The 11,425-nt window shown below is 41.3% G+C and overlaps 1 protein-coding gene across 3 annotated transcripts; it reads right to left on the bottom strand.

The window, feature by feature from the left end:
* Window positions 1-288: 288 nt before the first annotated feature.
* pfkfb3 (6-phosphofructo-2-kinase/fructose-2,6-biphosphatase 3) lies at window positions 289-6,263 on the bottom strand. Of its 3 annotated transcripts, XM_085375496.1 has the most exons (15): window positions 6,049-6,263; window positions 4,154-4,282; window positions 3,891-3,987; window positions 3,725-3,791; window positions 3,560-3,634; window positions 3,414-3,470; window positions 3,178-3,302; window positions 2,860-3,067; window positions 2,609-2,755; window positions 2,408-2,512; window positions 2,181-2,310; window positions 1,942-2,069; window positions 1,618-1,806; window positions 1,416-1,438; window positions 390-1,056 (listed from the first exon to the last, which is right to left on the bottom strand). In XM_085375496.1, the coding sequence occupies exons 1-15, from the start codon at window positions 6,116-6,118 to the stop codon at window positions 1,002-1,004; spliced, it is 1,605 nt and encodes a 534-aa protein (XP_085231622.1). In that variant the 5' UTR covers window positions 6,119-6,263; the 3' UTR covers window positions 390-1,001. The 3 variants fall into 3 exon arrangements, with proteins under 3 accessions (XP_085231620.1, XP_085231621.1, XP_085231622.1); XM_085375494.1 differs by lacking the exon at window positions 1,416-1,438 and having other exon boundaries at window positions 289-454; XM_085375495.1 differs by lacking the exon at window positions 1,416-1,438 and having other exon boundaries at window positions 289-454; window positions 4,154-4,279.
* Window positions 6,264-11,425: the final 5,162 nt, after the last annotated feature.

Raw genomic sequence — 11,425 nt, 5'->3', positions numbered from 1 at the left:
TCAATTACATAACTTTCAAAAGAAAAAAGAAAAACATGAGTACGTGAAAATACAGTGTACAACTACTACAAAGTTGACAATGTAAACTAAAGACAAAAAAAAAAAAAGAAGTTCTCTGCGAAACAGTCTTTGGTCTCTCCAAAGCAATAAACCACAATAAATTGGTTTCCATCAGAGATGCAAAAGTTCTATAAAATATTTTTCAAAAACAGATTCAATCACAGAAAAAAGGAAAAAAATTGAGACATCAATTAAATACAATAACTGTGTTTTGAACAGTAAGACGTGCAGCAACTTGTGTCCTGGGCTTTAAGGAGGAGAGAAGAAGTCGATTTTGGAGAACAACAATTTTACTTTGATGATGTTGCACCGACTCTTCAATGATCCACATGTCGGTAATGTTTCACTGGCAGGGCTGCAGGATGTCATGGCAACCAGGTGAGCTCATCAGGTTCTGCAAACAAAACAGAAGTTTAGATTCACTTTGTACTGCGGCAGCTGTGCACTACATAGCTACTATACAGATCCATAACACAAAAGGCAGCAGTCTTACGCAAAGAGTGGCCTAAGATAGTGTAATGTCTTAACCACACGTTACGTCATGCAGGTTTTCTCAGCCCTAATCTGCTCTTTGATATTTTTAGGTGCTGTGAAAACTTGCGTCGAGTTTGCCACTGTGCAAATAGGTGGCTGCATCGCTTTAATCCTTGGGTGATTATGACAACATGCGCACAAATGCACACACCCTGCACCGTCATTCATGCTTTTCCACTGCACCAGCAAATCCTATCCTCATGCCACCAGTGAAGTGTACTGCTGTTGCATATTCAATTATACAATTAAGTTTGTTTACAGATGATTTCGAACATGGCTCCGCTCAGCAAATAAAAACACAGAATTTAAGCCAACTCATCCTACTTTGCTGTGGTTGGCAGATTTAAGTAATGCACTGATGTGGCTGCTAGAAGAACTGAAGAAACTGCATAACCTTTAAAGTGTGTTTACCTTTGAAAGACTAAGAGCGAAACCACCTTTAGATAGTGGAGGATGGTGCACCTTTAAGCAGCACAAGACAGGCCGAGAATAGACCAAAACACACAAAGACAAGAACAGGACAGTCAGCATGAGGATCAGGAGTGTAGTAGTGATGAAAACAGGTTGGAATGACAGGAATGCTAAACAAAAACGTGGGAGTTCCCCATGAACTAAGAACTTCCCTTTTCCCGTTGCTTCCACAGGCAGGATTTTGTAACAAATCATCATTTCCCATTACTCAAGTTTAGATTAGAGTTATTATTAATACATTGTTTTTCCTGTAAAACAGTCGAGTACTGTGGAAGTCCGGAAAAAGAAATGTCATTGAATACGACACAGCACACAGTAGAAGAGGCTGACAGAATATCCTGAATACTTACAGGCAAACTTTGCCCAGCCAGTGCTAAGAGGTGTGGAAAAGGAGGAGAGGGCAGAGGGGAAAAAAAGAAAAAAGGACGAGAAGTAGTGTGAGTGAACGCATGCAGAAAGCTGTCAGGAAGGAAACGCATCTGTGACTCGTCACTTCCTGAATACTGTTCAGCTGGATATCCAGTATAATTTTAAAGGTTTTGATAATCCCACCTGTCCAGGGAGAGTGAGGGGTATGTGTGATGGGCTGCAGAGGGCCAGCGCAGAAACAGAGGGGGGCAACTCCTGGATTGGGGCCTCGTCCAGGTCGTCGATGCGAGGTTTCTTAATGTTGGACTCTGGGCTGGTAAGGGGAGTCACGCTGTTCCTCCTGATCAAGGTGCCAGGACCTCTCTTAACGTCCTGCAGGGAACCAAAACAAACAGACTTGATGGTCAAACACATGCATGGAGTTTCATGAATAAGGACAATGAACAGCAGCTGCTCAGACACAGGAAGTGACAATGACTCCAGCTCTCAGAAATGAGCTCCCATTACCTCTGGTCGCTCCCTGTGGGTGTTTACTGCCTCCACATTCAGGGAGATTGACTCCACTTTGCATCCATAAGCAACTGGGGTGAGTTTGAGCACCGTGTGGAGGGGACACTTCAGGTAGGGCATTTCATCTGGAATAACAAATGGCAAGGAAAATATAAATAAAGATTAAAAACGCATGCGAGGACACATTTGGATTTGACCTTGAACCCAGGCGGGTTTGTGGGATTTGGAGTACCCACCTGCACTCTTATCCAAGAAGTAGGCCAGCAAGCAGCGCATGACGGCCTGGTGGCAAATAACCAACACGTTCTCTTGCCTCTCCAGCTCCATGATGACTGGCTCGACCCGCTGCACAAGGTCCTGGTAGGACTGCAGAGGTAGAAGGGGAAGGGGGGGGGGTTAAAAAACTATTTGCTTTATATTTTATGAGGTAAAGTGTCAATGCACCAAACGGCTGCTCGTGTACCTCTCCAGCAGGGTAGCGGTAATAATATTTATCTTCATCTCTCAGTGCAAACTCCTCAGGGAATTTCTCCTTCACTTCATCGTACGTCATCTCCTCACAGACTCCCTAAAAGAACACACCGCGCACGTAGTCAGCTTAGACATGATGTGCAATTAGCAATGTGTAATACAACCTAAAAATACATCTTTGAGTGACACTCACTGCATCAATCTCATTAAGAGCCTTCCACTGCTCGTACGGGACTCCGAGGTGCTCGGCAGTCTGGATGCTGCGACACAGCTGGCTCGTCCAGACCTTCAGGTCCTTCAGCTGCTGCTCCTCCACAAATCGAGCCAGGGCGGATGAAAACTACAGCAGGCAAAGCAGTAGTCATATTATCACCTGGTGTTCATTATGAAAGGTTTAAAAAGTATCAGCTGAGCAACTGGAAGCTCTTATGCTCTCTTTTGTACCTGTTTGCCATGAGGAGAGAGGCCAGCGTCACCCCCCACCCTTCCCTTCAGATTGTCCGTGCTCTCCCCGTGCCGACACAAGTAGATGGTTCGGGGCTGGACGTGGATGTTCATCAAGTAGTAAACGATCTTGCTCTGAATGTGATCCTGGATGCGGTTGACGAGAAAACGGCGACCCACATCGATTACCTTGATGAAGGAGAGATCCCTGGGAGAAGACAGGATGCAAATGATTCATCTGAAGGTTTGCAATGAGGCGACATAACCAGCAAGAAAAATCTAAGCCGCGAATTAAATTTTAATTTTATTTTTTTTTACCTGTCGTATTGATCTGGGTCCAGAGGCTGGTAGCTCTTTTTGTAGCATTCGATTCTTTTCTGGAAATCCAGCATGGCTTCAGTCTTGTTACAGTCCCGGTAGTCCGGGCAGGACACCTTCACTTCCTGCGTAGGAAGGAAAACTGTCAGACGGCGAACAACATGCCTGATGCCAGAGATTTGTGAGCATTGTGTAAAAACAGCACAGTAATGTCTGAGGTTATATTTGTGACTCACCATGATGTTCGACGCAATGACGCTGGGATCATCGCACACAGACTCGATGAAGAAGATCTAAACAGAAAAGTGAGACTTTGTTTAGAAAGGTGCTCCACATCACTGATTCAGTACTTTGGTACTCCGATAACGTTAGCAGCATGTACCTTAAAATCATTCTCTTCCCCGAACTTGAGGATCATGTCTCGCCTTTCTCTTGTTGTGTTGGTAGCGTCAAAGACCTACAAAAAAAGAGAAAGGTTTAAGAAAAGCTTCACCACAGGATAAGGTTGTTACAGAAACAAGTTATTTGAGAAAATGGGAAAACTCACCGCTACTTGGCCACCTTCGTCCTTCAAATAGGACCTGACATCTCTCAAGGCTGCTAAGGCACACTGCCTGAAAAGCAATGATAAGAAACGTTTGTTTTCTTCTTTTTTTAAATAAACAAAATATGTTTTTATTTGGGGTGTTTGTGTAACATGAGGGGAGACTTACTGCCTGATTTTCACAGCACACTCATTGTCAGGCTTGAAGAAATCATAAGAGCTGTAGTTCTTGACTGCTTCTCTGCGGTACTCTCCTACATTGAAGACTGCAACACACACGAGGAAGACAAACAAGTGTGAACACAATCTCCTGGAATTGGAAACATGAGCTGATGCCATTTACTTCCAGGACCACAGTGTTACTGTGAAACTGATAAGCTACTGAACAAATAGGAACAGTGTACAAATGTGTGTTGCCGTCTGTAAGCATACCTTTGGTGGGCATGCCGATCCAGTTGAGGTAGCGGGTGAGTTTCCTGGACATGTACGTCTTGCCCCTAGCCGGCAGACCCACCATGACAATGACGGTGGGTGGGTTGGCGAAGTGGGGAGCACCACCTGCTGTAGAGACATTGTGAGATATCACAATTGCGCTTGTTTGCAAAACGTAAAACATGTTTTGTGTGTTTAACTTCAATTATTCTAGGGGTCTTTTTGGTCCCCTAGGTCCCATCTCTTTAAGGCAAGCCTCTCTTTAAGCCAACAATACACTGATCGGCTGCTCATCGTAAACATTTGATGAGCAAGTGGCTGGGGCTTCTGTGGTCACAGATGACCATAACAGACATATACCCTTATGTAACTTATGTGAAGTCAGTTTTTTGCTCCAGTGATTAGCTGAACATATACCAATCTCATTATTTGAAACTTCGACAGTATGCAATGCTTTTAATTACAGGTCCATTATTTTGACTAGCATCAATGAAACACTGACTTTAAGTAATTGACTGCTGTGCAAACTAAGGTTTGTATCCAGTTGCATAAATATCGGGTTTTGAATTATTCTTTCAAGTCACCAACCTATAATCTCCATTTCCCGCTGGCGGGCTCACGTTCAGCTTCAACCTCACTGCACATCTGACCCACTTCTGTTAGCCTTCACGAGCCAGGACAATTTGTGTTCACATGACCAGATATACAGTAAGCCCCCCACCCCCAGAGGCTCATGGGAGATTTTACAGGGCTTGCTTCGTGTCACGCCTGCTGCCTCTCCGTCCGTGCAGCATCAGCCATTCATCTTCAAATAGGCCCATGCATCCCCACAGCACTGCTAATCTTGTTTCCACAACACAAGTGCTTAAACGGAAAGACGGATCAAATTTTAAGGAGATGCTCAGACATCAGAGTCAGCCTTCTCTGTGTTGAACCTCCATCGTTCACAACAGATCACCAATAGTTTTAGGTCTTATGACAAAAAGGTTCAGTTGGATAAATTTGCAGGTTTATCTCTGGATCAGACCTAAAACAAAGCTTAAGCCAAACTCCCAGCACTGACAGACGATTGGTGAACCATGTGCAAAATCCTATCAATAATCAGTCAGAAGCAGAATGAAGTAACCAGTGCATTCATGTGTATTGGAAGTGGGGTAAAAATACTGTTATGTTGATTTTTTTTCTAAACTTACTAATAAGAAATGTGCAAATGATTGTAACAGCACACAAAATATCAAAGACCAAAAAGGGAGAAAAAAAACCCACACACCCACACACACACACACACGAAATTCGCTTTACTTCTATCAAAAAGGTCATTTCCTTTAGCATTTAATTCAGTTTTAAATGATCCAGAAGCAAGAAAGCAACGGCTTCGAGTCACCGCCCCATTCACGGGCATTTGCCGATTGACCAACCAGAAAACGGAACCAGCATCGTTCGCAGGTTGCGCGGGGGAGGGGAACGCACAAACCATGGCAACAGGAGCTTTGTCAGGCCGGAGAGAGGTCGTGACGTGTTGCACGTGCTGCGCGAGACCACCAATCAATGAATGAATGATGCCGGTTTTTCGACTTGGCGATTTAGAAGACCGGCGTACGCGGCAGGTGCAAAGACTCAAAAATATTGGACCAAAACTGCAATTCAGTCACAAAAGTAACACTACGGGGTTGTTTTACAGCAATGCAGCGACCTGGTGACGTGATAAGCATTCATACGGCAATACCCACCCAGCACCACACTCACATGTCGTCAGAAAAAAAAACAGAAAGAACTAGCTTGATTAGCGTACGTTAATACGCGAAAATACATTGAAAATACCAGTTATCGTTACATTTAAGAAACTACTGAGGTACCCACGAGCAAAGAATAATATAATATATGCAGTGTTTTACCTCTCCGCCTGTCATCCTTTGTGGGAACCCAGATCTTTTGGATCCTGTTCTGGGTGAGCTCTCTGGGCATTCCTTTGGGCCTTATGAACTGCACAGCACACAGGAGAACTAAGACGCTTAAATCCCGTCGATAAAAAGACTTCGAAGAGCCGGAGGCGATGTAAAACTAGAGCGTAGTTCTTCCGTTCAGTGTGTTCAGCGTACTGACCGGTGCAGAGCCGGGTTTAATCTACCGGCCTGTGCCACACATCCGCTATTTAACTCCGCCCGCGCGGCCGGCAGACAACGTGACTTGGGACGCGCGCGCGCAAGCACATACGTTCACACATATTACACGCGCACACAAGCTGCGCCACAGCGCCACTCTGTGGCAATCCTTAGAACAGCACTTAATACGTAACCCCTTTTTCATTATCGACATTGTGTGCAATAGTTCTTAAACCGACTGCAATCCACGGTATATTACTCATTTCATTCTATTTTTAGCAGCGGCGCCAGCGGCGGGTATAACTGATATCTGATATTTATTAATTAAAGCTCCATGTGGTTCTCTAAGACTGATTTTCAAATATTCCTGAAGCTTTCTGCTGTAGGTTTATTTTTAAAATATTTTTTACCATTTCAAAATGCAGCATTGCCATTAATTTCCATTTTGTCTCGGTCTAACGTGTAGTGTGAATTAACAATTTTTCTGTGTATTTTTGTGTATTCATAATATTTTCGAATATTATTGTTTTTATATTTTTTAGGATAATTCTGATAAAGTTTTTATAAAAGGGGGCTATTTATGCGTTTTATTTTATTTATTTATTTTTATTTTATCAAAGAACGATTCGAAATTGATACGATTTCATGTATGAAACCTCCACGTCCGCGGTCTTTGTGGTCAAGATGATTTGCCCCCCCACGTTCTCCACGTCCACTCGCAACCCCCAACAAAATCTAAGCTACTTTGTTCAGTCTAAAGATGTGTGAAACCAACCCCAGAAGAGACGTGCAGAGCCTCACATCACCTCTCTCTCCTTCCTCATTCTGGGCCGTCCCACTGAGTCACAATGGGTATCATTAGACATACACTGGTGTGGATTTAACTTTTTCAAAAATGCCCGCATTAGCCAAGCACGCTTTCATCTTATAGCGCAATGAGGACATTCGAAGGGAAATGACGTGGAAAGGCAGAAATGACAGACAAATGATACTGAAAGAAGCTCAGGTTTGGTTAACAGCTGAAGAACCTGGAGAGGTTTAATGACATATATACAATGACATATAGACTATATGTCATTGTATATATATATATATATATATATATATATATATATATATATATATATATGACATATATACAATGACATATATATATATATGTGTGTGTGTATTATTTGAAAGGTTTTAAACACTTGCTCTAAAAATGTCACTTTGTTAATTTTAAACGTTTAAACATTTAAACGTGTTTTTTTTTTTACATTCAGTTATCCTTTCCCAACAGACTGAGCAAATACAACTGACTTTGCTTTGCAGTTGGCTTTGTAACTTAAGCCTGAGTACTATAACAACAGTCTGCAAAGGGAGAGCTCAGAAAAGCTGAGCAGACAGACAAACTGATACATTACTCTCCAACTATAAAATATCAACAGGCATTCTATGATCCCATTACTGACTTTATAATGGCTTTTTAAAAATGTATTGACGTGTGTGAGATCTTTCTAAAAAAAAAAAAAAAGTGCCACATAGTAACATCAAAAAAATATGGGACAATCTGAAACTTCTTCATTGCCTAAGTTGGGACTCCTTCTGACCTCCTTTCAACCTTTTCCCCAAACCAACCATGATTCTCTACATCGTGTCCTGTTTACAGAATGAATCAGAGTGACAAACTCTTTCCTCTTGGACAAACAGTGGGCACAATAGTTGTGGAATTTACATCCATTGTAAATATTCATACCACGCACACTTCCCCCCCTCCAACCCCCAAGCTGATTAAGAGTTAAACAAGGTCAGGTTGTGAACTTTACCTGGAGGGTTGAGATATGTTCAGAGTCTGAAGTGAAAGGGTTCAGCTGGAATGACTGTGAAAAAAAAACATATTTTCCCCAGAAAAAGAAAGCAGGACACATATAAATGTTTGTAGAAGCACTGACACAGTTCTGGAATTTTAGATAATAATATTATCACACTCCTTCCACCAACTGTAACACTGGAGGGTTTTTGTTTTCTTTTTCTTTTTTTTGGTCACAGCCACATTAGTCCTAATTAAAGGGGCTGACAGTGCTTTTTCTTATTTTATGTCTTATTAAATATGTATACTGTTCTAACTATGGTCTGATTAGTGTTGATCTCATTTCTAAATAATAAGTAATTAAGTAAGGGATTACTTAAGTAGTTAAGTAATCCCTGTGATCTAAACAATATAAATGCTCCATATCTACAACCCATATTCTGAAAACATAGGGATGATGTAAAATGTGAATAAAAATGGAATACAATGATTTGCAAATCCCATAAACCTTCAAATTTTATTCACAACAGAACATAAATAAAGTTATTCGATTAAACTGTAGAGGTCCACAATTTTAAGAAAAATATTGTTGCACTTTGAACTGGTTTATATTTTCAATTTCATGATGCACCAAATAGTTTCAATAGGTGGAAGGTGTGGACTTCAGACGGGCCAGTTCAACACCCAGTCTTCTACTACCAAGTCATGCTGTTGTAACAGCCGTAGGGTGCAGTTTAGCATTGTGTGCAAATATGCAAAGCCTTTTCTGAAAAATATGCCATCTGTATGGGAGCATATGTTGCTCTAAAACCTGCATATACCTTTCAGCATTGATGGTTCCTTTCCAGTTGCGCAAGCTGCCAGTTGGTCAGGCAATGATGCATTGCCATACCTTCAAGAGAAGCAGGTTTTTGTACTGAGCACCAATAACAAGCCATTGTTATTGGTGTACTGAGCACCAATGACAATGCCTCCTCTCTGGCATCCATGTTTTCCAAATGTAAATTAAACCAGAGAAGAGTTTTACACTTTCCTCAGTCCATTTTAAATTAGCTTCATCCAAGAGAATATGCTGGCATCTGGATCGTATTTACATATGGGTTCTTCTTTGCATGATAGAGCATTAACCTGAATTCATGGATGGAACAGAAAACTATGTTCACAGACACTGATTTCTGTAAGTGAGGGCCCAAAGTTCACAAACATCCTCTATTAATTTATTCCTTCATTCGTCCCTTGTGCACAGATTTCTCCAGATTCTCAAAATCTTTTTATATTATATACTGTAGGTACTGAGATAATCAGTCTTCACATTTTTACATTGAGAATTATTACTCTGATTATTGTTTCACAATTTCCTTTTCTCTAAGGTGTTACAATAAAGTTTAACTTCCAAGGATTTCTGAATAAAGCATTTATAAAGTTTAGCAGTTAGATGTTAGCAGGAAATTAGCAAGTTAGTTCCCACCTAAAGATGACACACTATGTTCCGATTGAAGAATTTCTAAAAATTGTAAAATGCACGGCTCTGCTATAACTTTCTATCATATCATCATAAAGCAGAACTAAACTTCAGCCAGGAAAGCATCTGACATAATCCATCCACATCACAAGGTTAGTCGTTATATGTTGCCGCATGATTTTGATTACTTGATATGAAAAAGTCCTGATCCTAAGTAAGATCCTGAAATCTTCTGAAGTGCCCATGGGCTGCAGTGTACACCATGAGATTTTAAAGATTTCCTAATTTGCTGGTGTGCAAATAAAACGCTGAAGAGACCAAGAATGAGGCTGGTTGCTATCCAATTAAACAAGACACAAACATCCTAAAAAGATGACAACCTCAATTATTGCAATAGAAGCTTGGACCTGGAAACTGGGCTGATATGTCATCACCTAACAAGTGGATAAGCATAGAAGCCCCACCCACCTGCTGTTTATTAAATGTTTTGTTTGCATGAGCTAGCCAATCGGACGAAAGCTAGCTTAAAACATGAATTAAGGGGCGAATTAGCAGGGGAATAGCATATGGTAAAAATGGTCAGCAATAAAGAGTTGGAAATGAGCAAAAAAGTGTTGAGATAAGAAAACTGCTGATGACTGAGCAAAACCATAAATATATATATTTAAGACTGCTGTTGCTTCATATAATATGCAGGAACAGTGACAGTGATGCAGACTGTATTTTGTCTCAGGAGAGTAAACTGCTTGTCTGTCTTGGAATGAGCTCCCATAAAAATAGCTGTTAATCCAAATGGGGCTAAGGCTGTATAGGCATCTGGTAATTAAAGCATTATTTTGAAGGGAAACTCTTGATTAAGTCTTTTATTTGACTGACATCTTTCTACACACAAAGGGATTTCTGCTTTGTTATCAAGTTTTACACGGAGGACTAATCTCATCTTGAACTGATGAACAGAAGGACAAAGTGATTACAGTTAAACGTTTAAGAAAATAATCACAGTCTCGAAAGTAAACATGTAGTGTTGAGCTTTTTGAGGAGTCATACTGATAAAATTTACAGACATGTATTTAAAAGTAATGACTGGATCATTTGCAGTACTTCGCTTTGTGCATTCAATTTGCCCCTAAGTAAGCACTCAGTTGGGAGGAAAAAACTCCCTCTTTAATGTGAAGAACACACAGACAGAAAGGTGAGAGAGGACCAGGGAGACAAAGGAAATGAGCAACAATATAACAATAAACACTTAGCTTGTTGATGTGTGTGTGTGTGTGTGTGTGTGTGTGTGTGTGGGAATGCATGGAATGAAGGGGAGGAGAGGTGATCAGTCCATCATTTGAGGTCACGGGAGCCTAACTAAGGGACATGTCTGTGAAGGTTCTCAGTCATCCAGGTCATCATAGTCAAAGCAGCTTGCAAAGAAAAGCGTCTGGACTTCTTTAAGTTGCTTGAAGACGTTTCACCTCTCATCCGAGAAGCTTCTTCAGTTCTAAGGTCAAATGGTGGGGAGTCCCAGATTTAAACCCAGTGGGAGTATCACTGTCACCCACAGAGGGACAAAAGGACCCCCTGATGATCCTCTAATCGCCTGAGCCAAGGTGTGAAAATGGGTGCGGGTCCCAATCAGCCAGGGTTTCGGGTGAGCTCATTGTGAAACCTGGCCCCACCTTATGAATTCACATGATAAGGTGGGGCCAGGTTTCACAATTGTGAACTGCGATTGTACTCTTTTTTTTGTATGTACAGTTTCGCATTTTCCTTGCAACATATAAAGAAACGAGGGTTGGCTCAGTATCTTTGGACAGTACTAACCTTTCTTTAATATTCCGAAATACAACTTGTGTGGAAAAAATGTAACAGCCACCTCACTAGGACATCATCACTACATCACTACAGGCTAAATGTATTACATTTCT

This window comes from Diplotaxodon limnothrissa, linkage group LG17, assembly GCF_057381915.1.
Source record: "Diplotaxodon limnothrissa isolate DT_005_m linkage group LG17, D_limnothrissa_male_GT1.1, whole genome shotgun sequence".
NCBI lineage: Eukaryota > Metazoa > Chordata > Actinopteri > Cichliformes > Cichlidae > Diplotaxodon > Diplotaxodon limnothrissa.
The sequence above is the reverse complement of the archived record's forward strand: the minus strand, read 5'-3'. Positions and strand labels throughout refer to the sequence as shown.